The sequence below is a fragment of the Balaenoptera ricei genome, chromosome 1 (assembly GCF_028023285.1).
Source record: "Balaenoptera ricei isolate mBalRic1 chromosome 1, mBalRic1.hap2, whole genome shotgun sequence".
NCBI lineage: Eukaryota > Metazoa > Chordata > Mammalia > Artiodactyla > Balaenopteridae > Balaenoptera > Balaenoptera ricei.
Window position 1 is genome coordinate 174936118 of NC_082639.1, and position 25436 is coordinate 174961553.

At 38.6% G+C, this 25436-nt stretch overlaps 1 protein-coding gene across 1 annotated transcript in view; it reads right to left on the minus strand.

Annotated features, from left to right (window-relative positions):
- Nucleotides 1–25436, minus strand: part of IARS2 (isoleucyl-tRNA synthetase 2, mitochondrial) — a 78024-nt gene that overhangs the window by 31778 nt on the left and 20810 nt on the right. Inside the window, exons 3-11 of the mRNA XM_059942273.1 lie at nucleotides 8726–8885; nucleotides 6954–7102; nucleotides 6821–6870; nucleotides 6631–6740; nucleotides 6453–6543; nucleotides 5905–6020; nucleotides 2558–2727; nucleotides 1723–1813; nucleotides 260–411 (exon numbers count right to left, since the gene is read on the minus strand). Coding sequence (XP_059798256.1) covers nucleotides 260–411; nucleotides 1723–1813; nucleotides 2558–2727; nucleotides 5905–6020; nucleotides 6453–6543; nucleotides 6631–6740; nucleotides 6821–6870; nucleotides 6954–7102; nucleotides 8726–8885 — 1089 coding nt within the window. The remainder of the gene's footprint in view (nucleotides 1–259; nucleotides 412–1722; nucleotides 1814–2557; nucleotides 2728–5904; nucleotides 6021–6452; nucleotides 6544–6630; nucleotides 6741–6820; nucleotides 6871–6953; nucleotides 7103–8725; nucleotides 8886–25436) is intronic.

Consider the following 25436-nt stretch of genomic DNA (forward strand, 5'->3'; position numbering starts at 1 on the left):
CCTAATTCTATGCTATTTTCACTACACTGGGCAGGAAATTAGAGCAAGTTAACCTCTTTAAGCGTGATTTTCCACATGTGTATAATGAAGGGATAGAAACCCAAGGTCCTTCCAGATCTAAAATTCTACAAGTTTATGAAACCAAATAATAATAGCATTAATCCCTTCTACTCCCAAAACCCTCTCCCAAGCTCACATGTAAACCTTCCATACTGAGGGAATGATAAACCCAGCCCTTACAGTAGGATGCCTTTTATACCTTGGCTGTAGTCTTAATATCCGTGATATTTACAAACCACTGCTTGCTGGCACGAATAACTACTGGTTTCTTAGTCCTCCAGTCATAGGGATAGCTGTGTACCAATTTCTCCTCTTTCAACAAATTCTTGGCAGCCTGAAGCATCTTTATAACTTAAAAAACAATTAATAACAATTTACATTAGACACAATTAAAAAGCACTACGAAAATCCTAATAACTCTCTAAACTCCCAGGGAGTACTAAATCTGGGCCAACAGGTGACAGTAATAGTAGCCATCTACCATGTAGCAAAGGCATAATCCGGGAATCTCCGGGCAAAAAAAGCAGAAACTGTAAAACCTTAATCAGACTCCAAATTATGCCATTCCCATGGCTCTTCATTTCAAAGATGACAGAATACATCTGGAATTCTACATCTCAAATTCAGAGTCACAATCTTTCATACTATGAATCTTAAAATGGTCTCCAGGTAATCCAGAAGAAACCAGGTATACTGGGTTGAATTCTGTCCCCCCAAAAGATACGTTCAAGTCCTAGCCCTTAGTATCCTAGTACTTGTGAATGTGACCTTATTCGGAAATAGGGTCTTTGTAGATGTAATCTGCAATTAAGATGAGGTCACACTGGATTAGATTGGGCCCTAATTCCAATGCCTGGTGTCCTTCTAAGAAGAAAGGATACGCAGAGACACACAGAGCAAAGAAGGACATGTTACAATAGAGGCAGACTGGAGTGATACAGCTATAAACCAAAGAATGCCAAGGATTACCAGGAGCCACCAGAAGCTAGGAAGAGGCAAACATGGATTTTTCCATAGAGCTTTCAGAGGGAGCAGAGCCTGGCCAACACCTTGATTTCAGACTTCTTGCTTCCAGAACTGTGAGAGAATAAGTTTCTGTTGTTTGAAGCCACCAAATTTATGGTAATTTGTGACAGAAACCCTAGAAAATTAATACACCAGATCTAATTAGCCTTAGTCTTAGTGTGGGCAAAGAAAGGTTTTCATAGTACCTGGTCCTTGGATCCATATTTATAGAAAGGCAGAAAGACAACTCAAGACTGGAGGACCCCTAAAATTGTTCATACATCCTATATGTATCAATGATATAAGGGTTACAAACGGAGTGAGAGTGTCTGATTCACAGTCAGCATCTAGTCCCAAGGTTGATTTCATCCTTCCACAAAACTAACACTGCTGATGACTATCTCTATAGTCCTAAAATAACATCACTCTCTGTTGACTGCCTTGATCTGCTTAAACAAGTAGAGCAACTTCAAAGCAAAAGATGAAAAAGTGCCAAACTCTATTTTAAACCATGTGGCAAAATAAAATATAAATAAAATATAATTTTAGTTTTTTGTTTCTGTTGAAAGTACAAAATGAGAGAATTGCCAGCAAAGGTTACTGCTGACTGCTTTTCAGAAAATACATATTTATGATACCAACATACACAGTACTCACCCGCAACTGTTCCCTCTTCAAGAACAGCTTTGTTTTGAAGTTCAGGACCTGCAGCATCTGTGAAAACTCCATCTTCATTCACTAAACAATCCTACAAAGAGTCATTTTGAACAATTAAAATAAAGTATCAAGATATTTTATCTTATGACAATATCTAGCAAAGCAGTATACTATATAAAACATCTCATTATAGTCTAGTCTTTCACTAGACTTACACTGAAAATTTGGGTACTTCTTATTCAGTCAATCAGAATTTGTGAATTTACACATTTAAATCACCAAAGGCAAAATGTATTATTAAAATATACACCTAAAGTTTGATTACAAAAAGTAATAAAATATACTAAAAAACTCTATTAATTTACAGATCTATGGCAGTGTACATACATTGTGATGACTTTGAGACTTGCCTTTAGCTAAATGGAAAAACTGGCTAAGTAACTGACATGTGTAAAATAAATTTAGAGAAGACTGTTTAGTCTGAAAAAAAAAAAAAAACAGCTCTTTTCAACTATTTAGTAAAACCCACTTGCTATTTTTCAGAGATTGAAAGTAATTTGTCTATGTGACTTAATACTTGGAAAAAAAAAAATGCCCCCATTTACTATGTATTCTTCAATTCTAACTCTGTGACAACTTTGTGCTAATTCTGGGAAATCGTTCTCAATTAGTATGAGTTAATGAGGCTTTGGAGGCTTACTGCACAGAAGCATTTCACAACTTAACTATGATGACAAAAATTATTGTTTATTATCAAAAGTAAAGATGTTAGTTAGGGTTTATTGCTTTAATTCTACAAAAGGAATAATTTAAAAGGAAAAAAGAGGAGCAGTACCATGGGCAAGTTGTGTTGAGAAGCTACACTGTAATCTTCCATACCATGAGCTGGGGCTGTGTGAACCAACCCTGTTCCTTTTGTCATGGTCACATGACTGGCAGGTAAAAGAGGAGACACCCTCTCAGAAATGAAAGGATGAGCACAAGTACCATTTTCCAAGTCAACACCTGTGGGGAAAGAAAGCTACAATTAAGAATTATTTTGGGGGCTTCCCTGGTGGCGCAGTGGTTGAGAATCTGCCTGCCAATGCAAGGGACACGGGTTCGAGCCCTGGTCTGGGAGGATCCCACATGCCGCGGAGCAACTAGGCCCATGAGTCACAATTACTGAGCCTGCGCGTCTGGAGTCTGTGCTCCGCAACAAGAGAGGCCGCGATAGTGAGAGGCCCGCGCACCGCGATGAAGAGTGGCCCTCCTTGCCGCAACTACAGAAAGCCCTCGCACAGAAACGAAGACCCAACACAGCCAAAAATTTAAAAAAATTTTTTAAAAATTAAAAAAAATTTTAAAAAAAGAATTATTTTATATAGCAATTCTTCTACCTCTTTAAGAATAGCAATAGACATCAGGTGAAAAGAGCAGAATCTGGGATAAGACTGGGCTCAAATTCTGGCTTTCCCTTTTGCTTGTTCTGTGACCTTCAGGAATCTATAAAATGTGAACAATTATGGTTCCTACCTCAGAGGTCTGCTGTGAACATAAACTGGGTTAATGCACGTTAAGCATTTTGGGTACTTAGCACAATACTTGCCACACTGTAAATGCTTTAAAATATTAGCAATTATTATAACAAATACATAATCAAATGAATCCAAAAAAACTTCTCTAATTTATGTGCAGTTATGTACCGTTTAGAATAGAGGACAAAAAAATTCTAGATCAACAGGTCAATGACTAGTAGGTTCTAATACTATCTCTGCAGGAACTCGTTGTAGCTTTTCATGATGTTACCCTAAAAAGGTAAGAGATGATAAATAATACCCGACAGTTACTGGGCACCCACATGTACTAGACGCAACATAAATTCTTACCTCATCTTCACAATACTACAAAGCAACTAGCATTATCCCCAATTTACAGATCAGAAAACAAGAAAATATAGGCTAGGAATGAGAAGTATATATTTTCCTCTGAAACAGGGTGGCTAAAAACGGCAATCAATTTTTCACAAAGTAATAATTTGAAACAATTATGCAGTCTAGAAAAATGACCTTTAAATTTAACCTTAATACTTTCAAAAACCTTTTGAGAATGCCACTCAACTTCCGTAACAACATCTAACATGTCAAGGAAGTCTATTAATACCTTTTGCACTTAAAAAAGAGGTGGGCTGTGGTTAATAATACTGTGCTGTATATTTGAAAGTTACTAAGGGATTAGATCTTAAAAGTTCTCATCACAAGAAAAAAAATTTGCAACTATGTGTGATGATGGATGTTAACTAGACTTATTATGGTGATCATTTCACAATATATACAAATACTGAATCATTATTTTGAATGCCTGAAACTAATATAATGTTATATATCAATTACATATCAATTTTTTAAAAAAAGAGGTGAGAGAGGGGTATGGAGTAAAGAATATACTGGAGCCTCTAAGTTACCTAATGCACCAACAAGGTCCAAATGGTATTAAATATTAAACATTCTGGAGCTTCTTTCATACCTTTGACATTAAAAACCTTTTGATTTTTGTTAAGTTTGTTTAAACCTCTAACTGGTTTATATCTAAACCAGTGCATTTTGAGGCCTTCCTTACTTTGCTAGGCAATCTTTCCATTTTTGAGTATCTATTCTTGTGATTTTTTTTTTCTTTTGTAAGAAACTCAAAGATATATCATCCCTAAGGATCAAAGGTAATTTTAAACTTCCCTAGATTTCCATAGTTATATTTCTTTTTTTTTTAACATCTTTTTTAGAATATAATTGCTTTACAATGGTGTGTTAGTTTCTGCTTTATAACAAAGTGAATCAGTTATACATATACATTTGTTCCCATATCTCTTCCCTCTTGCGTCTCCCTCCCTCCCACCCTCCCTATCCCACCCCTCTAGGTGGTCACAGAGCACCGAGCTGATCTCCCTGTGCTATGCGGCTGCTTCCCACTAGGTATCTATTTTACATTTGGTAGTGTATATATGTCCGTGCCACTCTCTCACTTAGTCACAGCTTACCCATCCCCCTCCCCAAATCCTCAAGTCCATTCTCTAGTAGGTCTGTGTCTTTATTCCCGTCTTGCCCCTAGGTTCTTCATGACCTTTTTTTTTTTTTTTTCTTAGATTCCATACATATGTGTTAGCATACGGTATTTGTTTTTCTCTTTCTGACTTATTTCACTCTGTATGACACACTCTAGGTCCATCCACCTCAATACAAATAACTCAATTTCGTTTCTTTTTATGGCTGAGTCATATTCCATTGTATATATGTGCCACATCTTCTTTATCCATTCATCTGTCGATGGACACTTAGGTTGCTTCCATGTCCTGGCTATTGTAAATAGAGCTGCAATGAACATTTTGGTACATGACTCTTTTTGAATTATGGTTTTCTCAGGGTATATGCCCAGTAGTGGGATTGCTGGGTCGCATGGTAGTTCTATTTTTAGTTTTTTAAGGAACCTCTATACTGTTCTCCATAGTGGCTGTTATCAATTTACATTCCCACCACCAGTGCAAGAGGGTTCCCTTTTCTCCACACCCTCTCCAGCATTTACTGTTTGTAGATTTTTTGATGATGGCCATTCTGACTGGTGTGAGGTGATATCTCATTGTAGTTTTGATTTGTATTTCTCTAACGATTAAAGATGTTGAGCATTCTTTCATCCATAGTTATATTTCAAAATCAGCTACTACTTCAGAAGTCCCAAATTATAGCTTACTAAGGATCCTTTTGATAGAAATGCTATCTTGGGAATAACTTTCAGAATTTATTCAATTTCCTTATTAAAATCATATACCCCAAAATAAATATATTTATTTCCTTCTTTGCTCCTTTGATCAAATCAGATAAAAATAATTTTCAGTAATTTAATTTTGAATAAAATTTTAGATGGAAATTTGTACACTGTATGTTGTACAAAGGGCATCTGTCTAATTTTCCCCTCGATATTTGCCAAAAATTTTTTTTAATCTATTGTGCCTTTGTCAATGTTCACATTTTCTATACTCCTATCATGTTTAATGCATATTCTCCTTCAGTTTAATCAATGTAAAATATATTCTAGAAAGGTAGAGGCCATATCTGTCTTGATTCACAATGAGCAATCTTCAGCAAGGTACTGAACTCAGATCAATCCAATATTTTGATGACTTTGATGGTCAGAATACCTGTAAATCCTTACCTGAAAATGTTGAAATAACCTCAAATGTTGTTTCCAAAGTAGAAGCAACAGATGTTACTTTATCTGCAGCTAAAAGGTAGAAGTCTCCAGATTTGGAACACTTCACAAAAGCATACCTAAAATAAAATTTTAGGAGTAAATTACTAATAATGAAAAAAGAAAAACCACAGATAACATTTTAAATGTTTTACATCATTTTAGAAAAACTAACTTTAAGATCAAAAAAGTACTATTTTCAAGGGACTTCATTCCTTACATTTCTCTTTTCTTTTCCAAAAGGTAGAAATAAGGTCTTAAGTAGAATCCTCTAAAGCTTAATAAAATCTATATGAACTAAAGCTTAATAAAACCTATATGAACTAAAGCTTATAATCTTTAATCTATATGAGCTAAAGCTTAATAAAATCTACATGAACTAAATCTATATGAACTAAGTTATAATTCACTAATTTTAAAAGGATAATAAGGATTAAATAAGATCAAAATAATGCTAAAAATGGAATTGATCCTATTTGTGGATAAAACAAAAATTGAAATAATATACCTACTTTGATTCTGGCATATAACAAACAGCCTGATTGGCTGGAATTGTCCAAGGCTGGGTGGTCCAGACTAAGAAACTAACAGGAGATGAACCATCTGTGAAAATAAAATTTCAAATATGCTAGCAAATCAAATGTTATAATTCCATAACTTTAATAATCTCAAGCAACAGATAAATCTTACCTATAAGAGATGCCAACTTAGGAGAAGGTTTCAAGAGAGGGAATTTTACATATACTGAGCAACTGACATGCTCTGGATTATATTCAAGTTCTGCTTCAGCCAATGCAGTCCTAAGGTTTAAAAATATTAAACATAAATATTTGGAACCCTCACAAAATTCTCCCCTTTAGTACCAGAAAGACATAAATACCTTGATGAGGGAGACCAAAACACAGGTTTGTAAGATCGATAAATCAAGCCCTATAAAAGACAAAGAAAAATGAAAGCTGGAATTCTGTAACACATATTTTAACATACTCAAAGAAAAAAAAAACTTTTATTACCTTATCATACATTTCGTAGAAAATTCTCAACTGTCTGGCTTCATATCTTCCATCAAATGTATAGTAGCAATTATTCCAATCTGCCATTATTCCCCAACGAATAAATGCCGATTTCTGTTTCTCAATTGCTGCTTTGGCGAATGATCTAGCTAAAAACAATAAAAGAAACAAAAAGCTTTTGAAAACAAATTAATTCAAATTCTTAAACATGGCTTAGCATGTATCTCTCTCAATGCAGGTACTGTACACAACATAGACTATAAAAATTTTTAATAGGAAAATTATCTGAAAGTTAAAGTGCTCAGAAGATACCTACAACAAATTCTAAAATTCACTAAAATTTCAAAAGTTAAAATTTTGTTACCATCTCCTCGATTATTGAGAGATCATAAAATGACCTTACTTTTAGAAAAAATAAACTGGAAAAGTTATTCTTCATATTTCTTAGTTTAAGAAAAGGTCAGAGAATAATTCTTATTTCATTATATATACACACACACAAAAGTAATCAGTATAACCAATAATACTCTTTCATAAGGAAGTATGAAATCTTCACAATCATATCCAATTATAAAATAGTTTAGGGACTTCCCTGGTGGCACAGTGGTTAAGAATCCGCCTGCCAATGCAGGGGACACGGGTTTGAGCCCTGGTCCGGGAAGATCCCACATGCCGTGGAGCAACTAAGCCTGTGCGCCACAGCTACTGAGCCTGCGCTCTAGAGCCCGCAAGACACAACTACTGAGCCCGAGAGCCACAACTACTGAAGCCCGTGTGCCTAGAGCCCGTGCCCTGTAACATGAGAAGCTGCCACAATAAGAAGCCCATGCACTACAACGAAGAGTAGCCCCCGCTCACCGCAACTAGAGAAAGCCCGCACACAGCAAGAAAGACCCAAAGCAGCCAAAAATAAATAAATAAATAAACACTGAGGAGCCCTTTAAAAAAAAACAAAACAGTTTAATATATAAGAACAGAAGGGGGACTCCCCTGGTGGTGTAGTGGTTAAGAATCCGTCTGCCAATGCAGGGGACATGGGTTCGATCCCTGGTCCAGGAAGACCCCACATGCCGCAGAGCAACTAAGCCTGTGTGCCACAATCACTGAGCCTGCGCTCTAGAGCCCATGAGCCACAACTACTGAGCCCTGTGTAACAACTACTGAAGCCTGTGCACCTAGAGCCTGTGCTCCACAACAAGAGAAGCCACCGCAATGAGGAACCCGTGCACCACAATGAAGAGAAGGCCCCGCTTGCTGCAACTAGAGAAAGCCCGTGTGCAGCAACGAAGACCCAACACAGCTAAAAATATTAATTAATTAATTCTTTTAAAAAAAGAAAAAGGATAGAAGAGTCCTCCCTGACACATTCTATGGAAGGAAAGGATCAAAAAAAGAGATCTCTTAAAAAAATTTTTAATTTAATAATTACTTTTGGTTTAACACCTAAAATAGGTCAAGTCCTAGCCAAGAAAGTAAATAAAAACATTGACCAAAATCATAATTTCAACAAAATGTGAAGACTAAAGAACTGAAAAATGTACTTGGATGTGTTCACAAATCTTTCCTTCATTTCTGAACATAAGTTCTCATAAAAGTCAATTACACAAAATCTTAATTTTCTTTGACACAAAGTGGTTTCCAAGAGATCTCATTATAAGCGAAAAACAATAGCAAAAACCAAAAAACAACAGGTGTCTTTGATAAAGCCCTGACTTTTCCAAGGAAGCAGTGTTTACAAATACCATTTTAAAACAGAAATAGAGATTATTTACCTTTCTCTCTAATTTCCATAGCTGAAAGATTCTGAGCTTTTCCACCAAGTTCTGATAATACTTTTATTTCAATGGGTAACCCATGACAATCCCAGCCTGGCACAAAATGTATTTTGGAACCTCTCATCATATGGTATCGGTTGGCTATATCTTTCAAAATCTGCAAAGATAAAACGATAATCATCATTCACATGTAAAGCATGTGGCCTACAATTTATATTCTCTTAATATCATTTTAAAACACTAAGAAAACCTAATTTTAATAAGCTTTATATAGAATTACCTATTAAATCTACCAACTCCCTCAAGTTCTACATAAGCAACAAGAGTAACAAATACCTGATTTTTAAAACGCCATTAACTCCCCCAGAAGGAAACTGAATTATAAAAGATTCTAAAGTGAAAAACATTACATCCACATTTACTAATTTGTCTGTAAAGTTGGAGTATGCAAATATGCAAACCATACTACCTTTTTAAGAAATAATTTGAGGGCTTCCCTGGAGGCGCAGTAGTTAAGAATCCGCCTGCCAATGCAGGGCCATGTCCTGGTCTGGGAAGATCCCACATGCCGTGGAGCAGCTAAGCCGGTGCGCCACAACTACTGAAGCCCGTGTGCCCTAGAGCCCGTGCTCCGCAGCAAGAGAAGCCACCGCAATGAGAAACCAGCGCACCACAACGAAGAGTAGCCCCCGCTCACCACAACTAGAGAAAGCCCGCGCGCAGCAACAAAGACCCAATGCAGCCAAAAATAAATAAATTAATTAATTAATTTTAAAAAAGAAATAATTTGAACTTTCTAAGTATCAGAGTACAAATTACAAATTTGCTTTACTCTTATGAAAAAAATTATTAATGTGAATAATCCAATATTATGTATATTTAGTTAATAAATACTATAGAATCAACGCGGAATTTATAATGCACTCAGAGTATGAAATATCATGGTTAACTTTTTTTTTTTTTTTGTGGCCGCACCTCACGCAGCATGTGGAACTTCCCTGATCAGGGATCAAACCCGCACCCCCTGCAGTGGAAGCACGGCATCTTAACCACTGGACCGCCAGGGAAGCCCATGGTTAACTTTGTTATTACTAAAACCCTAAATAAAACAATAGACCTCTTCACTTAGTATAGTTCTGTAACTGTTTCTCAGCTCATTTTAGATAGTAGGGGGCAGCAGAGTCTTTTAAAAAATATATTACCACTAAAAAATGGGGGCTCAGGGACTTCCCTGATGGTCCAGTGGTTAGGACTTCACCGTCCATTGTAGGGCGTGCAAGTTTGATCCCTGGTCTGGGAGCTAAGATCCCACATGCCTCGTGGCCAAAAAACCAAAACATAAAACAGAAGCAATATTGTAACAAATTCAATAAAGACTTTAAAATTGGTCCACATCAAAAAGAAAAATCTTAAAAAAATAAAAAAAAAAAAATGGGGACTCAAAGACAAAGGACAGATTTGGCTCCAAGCTTAACTCCTTCTTCCCAAAACTGAATAGTGCAGTAGTCCAGAAAAATATTTCTTCCTTTCCATGTCTCTCAAAAGTAGAAAAGATAATACACATTCTTCCCACCCCTTCTTCCACGTAAAAGTCTTTCAAACTTCTTACCAAAGGGCAGGGGGGCCTTGTGATCTGGGTGGTAGTCATACTGCATAAACACACTCATCTACTGATATATACTTAAGACCTGTAAACTTTATGTTATGTATATTACTTAAATCAATCAATATAAATAACATCCTTCCCACTTACCGCTATTCAAAGTTATTTTATTTATTTAATTATCTGTCCCTTCGTGAGAAAATATAAACTCTCTGAAACCAGAGATCCCATCTGTCTTCTTCATCCGTAAACACTAAGCATTTAGAATGGTATCTGGCACTATTCTAAAGTACTTATTGAATAAAGGAATGCATGCATATATGTTCTAGACTGTGATGTCTTATACAGTAGTCACTAGTCACCTAGTGCAGCTAATGAGCATCAAAATTGGCTAGTCTAAATTGAGAGGTACTGTAAGTATAAAATATATACCAGATTTCTAATACTTAATACCCCAAAAAAGAATGTGAAATATCTCTAACAAAATTTACAATGGCTATATGTTAAAATGATGGCTCAGATATGTTGAGTTAAACATAATATTAAGATTAATTTCATCTATTTCTTTTGAAATATTTTTATGTGGCTACTAAAAAAATTTAACTTACCTATGTGGCTCACATTTGTAGCTTGCAACATTTCTACTCTACAGTGCTGCTATCCATCATGTTAACAGAGAGGCATCGTTTAAGCTACTTTTAATTATTTAACTAAAATTTTAATTTAATCATGAGCTAATAATTAACAATGTCCCTAATAAGGAAAGACAGGAGCCTTTATTAGAAGCCTCTAGTAAAAGAAACAGCAGGGATGCAAGAGGAATATTTTCCTAATTGCTCAGTATCAAACATTACCCTCCTCCTCTCCAAATAAGTTCCTCCATACCTTTAAGAGCCATTTGTCTCTTTTGGTCACGACAGTCCTCTCTGCCCTCATTTCTCCTTTTGTTTTTCATTTTCCTATCACAATACTCATGTATTCCTTTGTTTAACAGACAAATATTTGAATGCCTGCAATGTGCCAAGCACTGTTCTAGGAACCTAGAGTATGGCAGTAAACAGGAGAAACAAGGTCCTTCTTCCGATGGAGGAAGACAGAAGATAAACATATTCGCTCACTATGAAGTTAACAGCACGGTAAAGGGTTTGAAAGAGGCATGTGGGTGGTGGTGGTGGCACTGTTTTACAGGGACATCAGTAAACCTGAAGAGATGACATCTGAACAGAGATATGAAGGAAATGAGCAAGGGAGCCATCTGAACATCCAGGATGTATCCTAAGCAGAGAAAAACAAGCAAAACTATACACGGCACCGTCTGAGGAAGAACGAGAACTGTTCCTCCTCTAGTTCCAAAGTGCCCATGGTCTTGGACAGAGCCTCCAACTAGGCACATAAGAGACAGTTGTGTGGGGTGCCTCAGTTTTGCAGAGAATTACTGCTCAATCCTTAAGCCACGTGGGGCCTACTGCCCTCCATTCCAGCTCTAAGGGTGAACACATGATCCACTGCAGCCATCAACATATTTTGTCCCCAAGTCCAAAATGATTGCTTCGGGGATAGACTTGTGACCCAAAACAGGCCAAGCAGATTCAATTACAGGACTTGTGTAAGAACTGTTAGAAAAGAAAGGATGGAATGTAAGCCTGAAAATGTTGGGAAATGAGGGGTGGGGGTAAGGGTGAGGGGACAGACATCAAAAGGGGGAAAGGCTGCCCAAGAGTGAAAGAGAGAGAAACCAACCCCTAATATTACCTGAGTCCCTGGGTGCAGCCATGCAAGGAGCGAAAACTACCGTTACAACGGTCAATAAATTCCCTGTTTTGCTTAATCCAGATAGAGTTGGCTTTTCTATTCCTAGGAACCAAAAGAATCTGGAACAGTAGAGTTTTGTTTTGGACTTTTATTATAACATACAGTCTCACTGAGTGTATTAAAAACAAGAGACTAGGCTACCTTTCTCAAATTAAAGTGTCTTCACTTAACATAGGCAGCAGAAAGTTCCAGAAGAAGAATGGAAAAGTCAGCCTTAAATAATTTAAAATAGAAGAAATGACTTAAAAGCAACAACTTTAAAGCAAAGATAATACCTATTAAAGCTTCTGTGTGGTAAATAACAATATATTAGACTAAAAACAAGACTAGTCCAGACACCTGTTTTGTCCTATTGATCTGAACCACAAGCAGATAATACTGCAGGATACTCCTATCTGATAGAGCAATTCAGTCCACAGTCTTCCTCTAAATTTTCTTGACTATTCAAACTCATTTACTTTCCAGATTTACTTTTTAGCCACTGAGAACATTTAAAATTTTTTTCTGTAAGTGACGGCCTTCCTTTGCCAGAGAGGTGTCAGTGAAAACTAGCTAAAACAGAAAGTTTTAAATAAGATGCCAAATCTCACAATACAGAAAATGCCAAGGTTTCAACAAAAATTCACTCATACCCCAAACCAGGAAGATCTGAAACTGAATAAAAAAGACAGTCACTAGATAACCAAGACTGAGACAAGAGAAATGTTAGAATAACCTGAAAAAGACTTTAAAGTAACCATGATAAAAATGCTTAAAAAAAAAAAAAAAAAGCTTAAATGACCAACTGTGAACACACTTGAAAAATATGAAAAAAGAGAAAGGCTCAGCAAAGAGTCAGTAGATATCCAAGAAAAAGTAAATGGAAAATGTTTTTTCTTATATTTGATATCTCAATTTTAGTGAGCTATCAAATGCAAATTTTAAAAGAGAAAAGTGCAATAAGTGAAATAAAAAGTTCTGTAGATGGGCTCAACTACAGAATGGAGGGGAAAAAGGGAAGAACCACTAACCTTGAAGTCAGAACAATAAACGACCCAATCTAAAAAGAAGAGAGAAAAAGGACAGAAAAAAAAATATCACGGAGCTGTGGGACTATAACAAAATATCTAACTTTGGTGCCACTGCTGCCCTGAAAGGAGACTTTTTCAGAGCAGAAAAAAGTACACAAAAAAATAATGGCTGAAAACTCCCCAAACTGCCATGAGACATAAACCTATAAATTCAAGAAGCTTAACAAAATCCAGAGGAAAAATCCAAAGAAATCCATGTCAAGACACATAATCGTTAAACTTTTGAAAATAAAAATGTCTTGAAAGCAGTTGGAGAAAAATGACATGTTGTTTATTAGGGGAAAATAATTTAAAAGACAGCAAAGTTTTCATTAAAAAACATGGAGGCCAGAAAGAAGTGGAACAATATTTTTCAAGTGCTAAGAAAAAACTGTCAATCCAGAATGCTATATACGCTGAAAGTATACTTCAAGAATGGAAAGAAATCAAGACACTATCAGATGCAGGAAAACTAAAAGGATATGTGACCTGCAGACCTACCCTAAGGAATGGCTAAAGAAAATTGTCTAAACAGAAAAAAAACAATAAAGCAGAGATGCTGAAACATCAAGAGGGAAGAAAAAGTATGGTAAACAAAAATATGGGTAAATATAATAAACTTTCCATTTCCTCAAGTCATCTAAATTATGTTTCACAGTTGAAAAGATAACTGTCAAACACTGTCTTATATGGACCAAAATACATGCAGAGGAAATATGTAAACCAAGCTAAAAAGAAGGGAAGGAAAAAAGATATAAAGGGACAACATGCTTCTAAATAATCCATGGATCAAAGAACTCTCAAAGGAAATTTAAAAAATACGATGAAATGAATAAAAATGGAAATTCAACATGACAAAATTTGTGGGACACAAACTACAGGAGTGATGACACAAATTTACAGCAATAAAATACATACATTAGAAAAGAATAAAAGTCTGATCAATAATATAAAGTCTTACCTCAAGAACTAGAAAAAGAAAAACAAAGGAGCCCAATGCAGGCAGAAGCAAGGAAACAATAAAAAAAAAAAATTGATGAAATTAAGAACAGAAAAAGAAAAGAAAAATCAATGCAACAGAATTTGACTTCAGGCATGACAGTGTAAAAAAACTACATGGATGGGCTTGCCAGGAAAAGCGGTGAAAATAATTTAAAACCCTAATCATTTAAAGCTTCTGTAGGCACTTCCCTGGTGGCGCAGTGGTTGAGAATCTGCCTGCCAATGCAGGGGACACAGGTTCAAGCCCTGGTCCGGGAAGATCCCACATGCCGTGGAGCAACTAAGCCTGTGCGCCACAACTACTGAGCCTGCGCTCTACAGCCCGTGAGCCACAACTACTGAGCCCACGTACCGTAACTACTGAAGCCCACGCACCTGCAGCCCGTGCTCTGCAACAAGAAAAGCCACAGCAACGAGAAGCCCACGCACCCTAACGAAGAGCAGCCCCCGCTCGCTGCAACCAAGACCCAACCCAGCCATAAATAAATAAATAAATAAATAAATAAATGTATAATTAAAAATAAATAAATAAAGCTGCTGGAAATGGTCCTAAGGGCATAGAGCAAACAAAGAAAATATCTAAACAAGAAAAATGCCATGAAAGTTTGGCAAGAAACATGAGAACCAAGACCCCTCCCTCCCTCCAGCCTGCCAGCTCTGTGAGGCCGGCTCCACTCCAGACCATGCGGCCAAGGGGACGGGGTTCCCTGGGGAGAGCAGGGGGTCAGCATTTACGATCCTGTTCCACCTGCCTGTGGCTGAGGCCATGAGGTCGAGATTCTCTACTTCTAAGACCCCACTCATGGAACAGAAACTTTACCGTGTGTGAGAGTCTGCTGGGAATGCTGGAGCTCTGATCACCCTTGTTTGGGCTCATGAAATGGTGGTTCCACACCAGGAAAGGCAGTTCAAGAAGATCTCAGGCTACTGACCCTCCCCATGGGTGCTCAGCTCCAAAAGTCGGGGTGTCTCTCACACAGAAGTGTAGTTTCCCCCACTCCCAGTTCCAGAGCCCTGCCTGGCAGGTTCTGCCTGGGGGAAGGAGAAGCAGGCAGTAAAACAAATAGCTCTTACTCTCCTCCCAGCAACAGAGCAAGGAGAGGTTCAGGCCTAAGAGGGCTCTGAACAAGAGTAGAGGCTGTGATGAAAGGCAATCGGGAAAAGTTTCACAGATTCAAGATGACAGAGCTAAACTCTAGGCCAGCTCATTTGCAGGAGAGAAGACGGCTGGGAGGAGTCCTCCTGGGATCAGAACAAGAATCAAAGACGGACCTCAGGAACCAATACTTCAAAGGACCCCAAACTGGACTGAATTAGTCTACAAAACAGTTTATGCCCAAGGGCACTGTTGAAAACAACAGAGCCAAGAGCTGGAAAATTTCAGAACAAAACAGATGGGTGTTGGCAGAGAAACAGGATGGGAGCCCTGCCAAAACCACTATCCTCTCAGGGTGACTGCGCATACCCAAAGCTGCTCCTCCCCAGGAAGCAACATCAGAGGCTTAACACTAGAGAAAAATGGGACGGGGTGGGACCAGACCTCATGAAAATAATCCTGCCAGTCACCAAACATATAAACAAGCCAATTACAATGAAAAGCCAGGGCAGGAAGCAGGCGGTGGCAGAAAGACAAATATACAGACTTATTTCAATATATTACTAAAATGCCTGATTTCCAAGAACAAAAAAAATTACAAGACATACAAAGAAACACAAATGCATGGCACATAAACTGAAAAATAAGCAGGCAACATCAACTACCTATGAGAGCAACCATATGTCAGGTTAACAGAAAAAGAATTCAAGACTGCCATTATAAACATGTGTAAAGCAGAATTCCCTGGCAGTTCAGTGGTTAGGACTCGGCACTATCACTGCTGTGGGCCTGGCTTCGATCCCTGGTTGGGGAACTAAGATCCCACAAGCCACGTGGTGTGGCCAAAAAAAAAAAAAAAATGCGTAATGAACTTAAAGGAAACCATGATTAAAGAGACAGGGAGAAATGATAATGATAATAATGTTGTATCAATAGAAAATACCAATAAAGAGACAGAAATTGTTATTTTTGTTAAAAAGACCAAAAGGGGAATTCCAGAGTTGAAAATAATAGCTGAAACACAAAATTCCCTAGAGGGGCTCAACAGTATATATGAACTGGCAGAAGAAATAGCTAGTGGATGTGAATTATAGAGGAATAGAGATTATATAAAACAAAGAAAAAACAGAAAAAAGAACAGAAAAAGAAGATCAGAGCCTCACAGAAATGTGGAACATGAATATTCAGTATACCAACATAATGGAAGGAATGGGAGTTTCAGAGGAAAGGAAAGGAGCTTAAAAATATACAAAAAAAAGGGGACCTTCAAGATGGCAGAGGAGTAAGATGTGGAGATCACCTCCCTCCCCACAAATACATCAAAAATACATCTACATGTGGAACAACTCCTACAGAACACCTACTGAACGCTGGCAGAAGACCTCAGACCTCCCAAAAGGCAAGAAACTCCCCACGTAACTGGGTAGGGCAAAAGAAAAAACAGAGACAAAAGAATAGGGACAGGACCTGCACCTCGGGGAGGGAGCTGTGAAGGAGGAAAAGATTCCACACCCTAGGAAGCCCCTTCACTGGTGGAGACTGCGGGTGGCGGAGGGGGAGAGCTTCGGAGCCACGGAGGAGAGCGCAGCCACAGGGGTGCGGAGGGCAAAGCGGAGAGATCCCCACACAGAGGATCGGTGCCGACCAGCATTCACCAGCCCGAGAGGCTTGTCTTCTCACCCGCCGGGATGGGTGCGGGCTGGGAGCTGAGGCTCGGGCTTCGGAGGTCAGACCCCAGGGAGAGGACTGGGGTTGGCTGCGTGAACACAGCCTGAAGGGGGCTAGTGCACCACGGCTAGCCAGGAGGGAGCCCAGGAAAAACTCTGGACCTGCCTGAGGCAAGAGACCATTGTTTCGGGGTGCGCGAGGAGAGGGGATTCAGAGCACAGCCTAAACGAGCTCCAGAGAAGGGCGCGAGCTGCGACTATCAGTGCGGACCCCAGGGATGGGCATGAGACGCTAAGGCTGCTGCTGCTGCCACCAAGAAGCCTGTGTGCAAGCACAGGTCACTATCCACACCGCCCCTCCCGGGAACCTGTGCAGCCCACCATTGCCAGAGTCCCGTGACCCAGAGACAACTTCCCCGGGAGAACACACGGCGCGCCTCAGGCTCGTGCAACGTCACGCCGGCCTCTGCCACCGCAGGCTTGCTCCGCATCCGTACCCCTCCCTCCCCCCCGCCTGAGTGAGCCAGAGCCCCTGAATCAGCTGCTCCTTTAACCCCGTCCTGTCTGGGTGAAGAACAGACGCCCTCAGGTGACCTACATGCAGAGGTGGGGCCAAATCCAAAGCTGAACCCCGGGAGCTGTGTGAACAAAGAAGAGAAAGGGAAATTTCTCCCAGCAGCCTCAGGAGCAGCGGATTAAATCTCCACAGTCAACTTGATGCACCCTGCATCTGTGGAACACCTGAATAGACAATGAACATCCCAAAATTGAGGAGGTGGACCTTGGGAGCAACTGTAGACTTAGGGTTTGCTTTCTGCATCTAATTTGTTTCTGGTTTTATATTTATCTCAGTTTAGTATTTAGAGCTTATAAACATTGGTAGATTTGTTTACTCTCTTCCTTTTTTTTTTAATATATATATATTTTTTCTTTTTTCCTTTTCTCTTTTTCTGAGTGTGTATGTGTATGCTTCTTTGTGTGATTTTGCTGTATAGCTCTGCTTTTACCATCTGTCCTAGGGTTCTATCTGGCCGTCATTTTTGTTTTTTTCCTTAGTACAGTTTTTAGCACTTCTTATCATTCGTGGATTGGTTTTTTGGTTTGGTTGCTCTCTTCTTTCTTACTTTCTTTTTTGTTTTTTCTTTTTTTTTACTACTTTCCTGTTTTTTTATTTTTAATAATGATTTTTTTTACTTTTTATTTTAGTAACTTTATTTTATTTCCTCCCTCCCTCCCTGCCTCCCTCCCTCTTTCTTTCTTTTTTTCGCCCTTTTCTTCTGAGCCGTGTGGCTGACAAGCTCTTGGTGCTCTGGCCGGGTGTCAGGCCTGTGCCTCTGAGGTGGGAGAGCCGAGTTCAGGACACTGGTCCACCAGAGACCTCCCAGCCCAACGTAATATCAAAAAGCGAAAGCTCTCCCAGAGGTCTCCATCTCAACACTAAGACCCAGCTCCACTCAACGACCAACAAGCTACAGTGCTGGACACCCTATGCCAAGCAACTAGCAAGACAAAAAACACAACCTCATTCATTAGCAGAGAGGCTGTCTAAAATCATAATAAGGTCACAGACACCTGAAAACACACCACTGGAAGCGGTCCTGCCAACCAGAAAGACAAGATCCAGCCTTGTCCACCAGAACACAGGCACTAGTCCCCTCCACCAGGAAGCCTACACAACCCACTGAACCAACCTCACCCACTGGGGGCAGACACCAAACATAACGGGAATTATGAACCTGCAGCCTGCAAAAAGGAGACCCAAAACACAGTAAGTTAAGCAAAATGAGAAGACAGAGAAATACACAGCAGATGAAGGAGCAAGGTAAAAACCCACCAGACCAAACAAATGAAGAGGAAATAGGCAGCCTACCTGAAAAAGAATTCAGAGTAATGATAGTAAAGATGACCCAAAATCCTGGAAATAGAATGGAGAAAATACAAGAAACGTTTAACAAGGACGTAGACGAACTGAAGAGCAAACAGACAATGATGAAAAACACAATAAATGAAATTAAAAATTCTCTAGAAGGAATCAATAGCAGAATAACTCAGGCAGAAGAAAGGATAAGTAACCTGGAAGATAAAATAGTGGACATAACGATCACAGAGCAGAATAAAGAAAAAAGAATGAAAAGAATTGAGGACAGTCTCAGAGACCTCTGGGACAAGATGAAACGCACCAACATTCAAATTATAGGGGTCCCAGAAGAAGAAGAGAAAAAAAAAGGAACTGAGAAAATATTTGAAGAGATTATAGCTGAAAACTTCCCTAAAATGGGAAAGGAAATAGTCAACCAAGTCCAGGAAGTCCAGAGTCCCATACAGGATAAATCCAAGGAGAAACATGGCAGGACACATATTAATCAAACTATCAAAAATTAAATACAGGGCTTCCCTGGTGGCGCAGTGGTTGAGAATCTGCCTGCTAATGCAGGGGACACGGGTTCGAGCCCTGGTCTGGGAAGATCCCACATGCCACGGAGTAGCTGGGCCCGTGAGCCACAACTACTGAGCCTGCGCGTCTGGAGCCTGTGCCCCGCAACGGGAGGGGCCGCGATAGTGAAAGGCCCGCGCACCGCGATGAAGAGCGGTCCCCGCACCGCGATGAAGAGTGGCCCCCGCTTGCCGCAACTGGAGAAAGCCCTCGCACGAACCGAAGACCCAACACAGCCAAAAAATAAATAAATAAATAAATAAAGTAGTTATAAAATTTAAAAAAAAAAATAAATAAATAAATAAAAAAAAAAAAATTAAATACAAAGAAAAAATATTAAAAGCAGCAAGGGAAAAGCAACAAATAATATACAAGGGAATCCCCATAAGGTTAACAGCTGATTTTTCAGCAGAAACTCTACAAGCCAGAAGGGAGTGCAGGACATATTTAAAGTGATGAAAGGGAAAAACCTACAAGCAAGATTACTCCACCCAGCAAGGATCCCATTCAGATTCTACGGAGAAATTAAAAGCTTTACAGACAAGCAAAAGCTAAGAGAATTCAGCACCACCTAGCTTTACAACAAATGCTCAAGGAACTTCTCTAGGCAGGAAACACAAGAGAAGGAAAAGACCTACAATAACAAACCCAAAACAATTAAGAAAATGGCAATATGAACATACATAACGTTAACGACCTTAAATGTAAATGGATTAAATGCTCCAACCAAAGACATACACTGGCGGAATAGATACAAAAACAAGACCTATATATATGCTGTCTACAAGAGAGCTACTTCAAACCTAGGGACACTGAAAGTGAGGGGATAGAAAAAGATATTCGATGCAAACAGAAATCAAAAGAAAGTTGGAGTAGCAATTCTCAAATCAGACAAAACAAACTTTAAAATAAAGACTATTACAAGAGACAAAGAAGGACACTACATAATGATCAAGGGATCAATCCAAGAAGAAGATATAACAATTGTAAATATTTATTCACCTAACATAGGAGGACATCAGTACATAAGGCAAATGCTAACAGCCATAAAATGGGAAATTGACAGTAACACAATAATAGTAGGAACTTTAACACCCCACTATCACCAATGGACAGACCAACTGAAATGAAAATAACGAAAGAAACACAAGCTTTAAATGATACATTAAACAAGATGGACTTAATTGATATTTAAAAGACATTCCATCCAAAACTAACAGAATACACTTTCTTCTCAAGTGCTCATGGAACATTCTCCAGGATAGATCATATTTTCGGTCACAAATCAAGCCTTGGTAAATTTAAGAAAACTGAAATCATATCAAGTATCTTTTCCGACCAGAACGCTATGAGACTAGATATCAACTACAGGAAAAAATCTGTAAAAAACAACAAACACACAGAGGTTAAACAATACACTACTAAATAACCAAGACATCACTGAAGAAATCAAAGAGGAAATCAAAAAATACCCAGAAACAAATGACAATGAAAACATGATGACCCAAAACCTATGGGATGCAGCAAAAGCAGTTTTAAGAGGGAAGTTTATAGCAATAAAATCCTACCTCAAGAAACAAGAAAAATCTCAAATAAACAACCTAACCTTACACCTAAAGCAAGCAGAGAAAGAAAAACAAAAAAAAACCAAAGTTAGCAGAAGGAAAGAAACTATAAAGTTCATATCAGAAATAAATTATAAAAGAAATGAAGGAAACAACAGCAAAGACAAATAAAACTAAAAGCTGATTCTTTGAGAAGATAAACATAACTGATAAACCATTAGCCAGACTCATCAAGAAAAAAAGAGAGAAGACTCAAATCAACAAAATTAGAAATGAAAAAGAAGTAACAACTGACACTGCAGAAATCCAAAGGATCATGAGAGATTACTACTAGCAACTATATGCCAATAAAACGGACAACTTGGAAGAAATGGACAAATTCTTAGAAAAGGAAAATGTTCTTGAGACTGAACCAGGAAGAAACAGAAAATATAAACAGATCAATCACAAGCACTGAAATTGAAACTGTGATGAAAAATCTTCCAACAGACAAAAGCCCAGGACCAGGTGGCTTCACAGGTGAATTCTATCAAACATTTAGAGAAGAGCTAACACCTATCCTTCTCAAACTCTTCCAAATTATAGCAGAGGGAGGAAACTCCCAAACTCATTCTATGAGGCCTCCATCACCCTGATACCAAAACCAAAGATGTCACAAAAAAAAAACTACATGCCAATATCACTGATGAACATAGATGCAAAATTCCTCAAAAAAATACTAGCAAACAGAATCCAAGAGCACATTAAAAGGATCATAAACCACGATCAAGTGGGGTTTATCCCAGGAATGCAAGAATTCTCTAATATACACAAATCAATCAATCTGATAGACCATATTAACAAATTGAAGGAGAAAAACCATATGATCATCGCAATAGATGCAGAAAAAGCTTTCGACAAAATTCAACACCCATTTATGATAAAAACTCTCCAAAAAGTGGGCAAAGAAGGAACCTACCTCAACATAATAAAGGCCATATACGACAAACCCACAGCAAACATCATTCTCAATGGTGAAAAACTGAAAGCATTTCCACTAAGATCAGGAACAAGACAAGGTTGCCCACTCTCACCACTAGTATTCAACATAATTTTGGAAGTTTTAGCCACAGCAATCAGAGAAGAAAAAGAAATAGAAGGAATCCAAATCAGAAAAGAAGAAGTAAAGCTGTCACTGTTTGCAGATGACATGATACTATACATAGAGAATCCTAAAGATGCTACCAGAAAACTACTAGGGCTAATCAATGAATTTGGTAAAGTAGCAGGATACAAAATTAATGCACAGAAATCTCTTGCATTCCTATACACTAATGATGAAAAATCTGAAAGAGAAATTAAGGAAACACTCCCATTTACCACTGCAACAAAAAGAATCAAATACCTAGGAATAAACCTACCTAACAAAAGACCTGTATGCAGAAAACTATAAGACACTGATGAAAGAAATTAAAGATGATACAAACAGATGGAGAGATATATCATGTTCTTGAATTGGAAGAATGAACATTGTGAAAATCACTATACTACCCAAAGCAATCTACACATTCAATGCAATCCCTATCAAACTACCAATGGCATTTTTCACAGAACTAGAACAAAAAATTTCACAATTTGTATGGAAACACAAAAGAGCCCAAACAGCCATAGCAATCTTGAGAAAGGAAAACGGAGCTGGAGGAATCAGGCTCCCTGAATTCAGACTATACTACAAAGCTACAGTAATCAAGACAGTATGGTACTGGCACAAAAACAGAAATATAGATCAATGGAACAGGAGAGAAAGCCCAGAGATAAACCCATGCACATATGGTCACCTTATCTTTGATAAAGGAGGCAACAGTATACAATAGAGAAAAGACAGCCTCTTCAATAAGTGGTGCTGGGAAAAGTGGACAGCTACAAGTAAAAGAATGAAATTAGAACACTCCCTAACACCATACACAAAAATAAACTCAAAATGGATTAGAGACCTAAATGTAAGGCCAGACACTATAAAACTCTTAGAGGAGACCATAGGCAGAACACTCTATGACATAACTCACAGCAAGATCTTTTTGACCCACCTCCTAGAGAAATGGAAATAAAAACGAAAATAAACAAATGGGACCTAATGAAACTTAAAAGCTTTTGCACAGCAAAAGAAACCATAAGAAAGACGAAAAGACAATGCTCAGAATGGGAGAACATATTTGCAAATGAAGCAACTGACAAAGGATTAATCTCTAAAATATGGAAGCAGGGGGCTTCCCTGGTGGCGCAGTGGGTGAGAATCTGCCTGCCAATGCAGGGGACACGGGTTCGAGCCCTGGTCTGGGAAGATCCCACATGACACGGAGCGGCTGGGACCGTGAGCCACAATTACTGAACCTGCGTGTCTGGAGCCTGTGCCCCGCAACAAAAAAGGCAGCGACAGTGAAAGGTCCGCGCACCGCGATGAAGAGTGGCCCCCGCTTTCTGCAACTAGAGAAAGCCCTTGCACAGAAACGAAGACCCAACACAGCCAAAATAAATAAATAAATATTTAAAAAATAAATAAATGAAATAAAATAAAATATGAAGCAGCTCATGCAGCTCAATATCAGTATCAAAAAAAACAAACAAGCCAATCCATAAATGGGCAGAAGACCTAAACAGACATTTCTCCAAAGAAGATATACACATTGCCAACAAACACATGAAATGATGCTCAACATCACTAATTATTAGAGAAATGCAAATCAAAACTACAATGAGGTATTACCTCACACCAGTCAGAATGGCCATCATCAAAAAATCTACAAACAATAAATGCTGGAGAGGGTGTGGAGAAAAGGGAACCCTCTTGCACTGGTGGTGGGAATATAAATTGATACAGCCACTATGGAGAACAGTATGGAGGTTCCTTAAAAAACTAAAAATAGAACTACCATATGACCCAGCAATCTCACTACTGGGCATATACCCTGAGAAAACCATAATTCAAAAAGAGTCATGTACCACAATGTTCACTGCAACTCTATTTACAATAGCCAGGACATGGAAGCAACCTAAGTGTACATCGACAGATGAATGGATAAAGAAGATGTGGCACATATATATACAGTGGAATATTACTCAGCCATATAAAGAAACGAAATTGAGTTATCTGTCGTGAGGTGGATGGACCTAGAGTCTGTCATACAGAGTGAAGCAAGTCAGAAAGAGAAAAATAAATACCGTATGCTAACACATATATATATATGGAATCTAAAAAAAGAAAAAAAAATGGTTCTAAGAACCTAGGGGCAGGACAGGAATAAAGACACAGATGTAGAGAATGGACTTGAGGACATGGGGAGGGGGAAGGGTAAGCTGGGATGAAGTGAGAGAGTGGCATGGACATATGTACACTACCAAATGTAAAGTAGATAGCTAGTGGGAAGCAGCCGCATAGCACAGGGAGATCAGCTCGGTGCCTTGTGACCACCTAAAGGTGTGGGATAGGGAGGGTGGGAGGGAGGGAGATGCAAGAGGGAGGAGATATGGGGATATATGTATATGTATAGCTGATTCACTTTGTTATAAAGCAAAAACTAACGCACCACTGTAAAGCAATTATACTCCAATAAAGATGTTAAAAAATTAAAAAAAAAAAAAAACTTCAATGAGATATCACCTCACACCGGCCAGAAAGGCCATCATCAAAGAATCTGCCTGCTAATGCAGGGGACACAGGTTCGTGCCCTGGTCTGGGAAGATCCCACACGCCACGGAGCAGCTAAGCCCGTGAGCCACAACTACTGAGCCTGCACGTCTGGAGCCTGTGCTCCGCAACAAGAGAGGCCGTGATAGTGAGAGGCCCGCGCACCACGATGAAGAGTGGTCCCCGCTTGCCACAACTAGAGAAAGCCCTCACACAGAAACAAAGACCCAACACAGCCAAAAATAAATAAGTAAAAATAAAAACAAATGTGGGGTTAAAAATAAATAAATTAATTAAATAAAATACAACTTCTATTAAAAAATCTACAAACAATAAATGCTGGAGAGGGTGTGGAGAAAAGGGAACCCTCTTGCACTGGTGGTGGGAATGTAAACTGATACAGGCGCTATGGAGAACAGCATGGAGGTTCCTTAAAAAACTAAAAATAGAATTACCATATGACCCAACAATCCCACTACTGGGCATATACCTTGAGAAAACTATAGTTCAAAAAGAGTCATGTACCACAATGTTCACTGCAACTCTATTTACAATAGCCAGGACATGGAAGCAACCTAAGTGTCCATCGACAGATGAATGGTTAAAGAAGATGTGGCACATATATACAATGGAATATTACTCTGCCATAAATAGAAACGAAATTGAGTTATCTGTATTGAAGTGGATGGACCTACAGTTTGTCATACAGAGTGAAGTCACAAAGAGAAAAACAAATACCGTATGCTAAGACATAAATATGGAATCTAAAAAAAAAAAAATGGTTCTAAGAACGTAGGGGCAGGACAGGAATAAAGA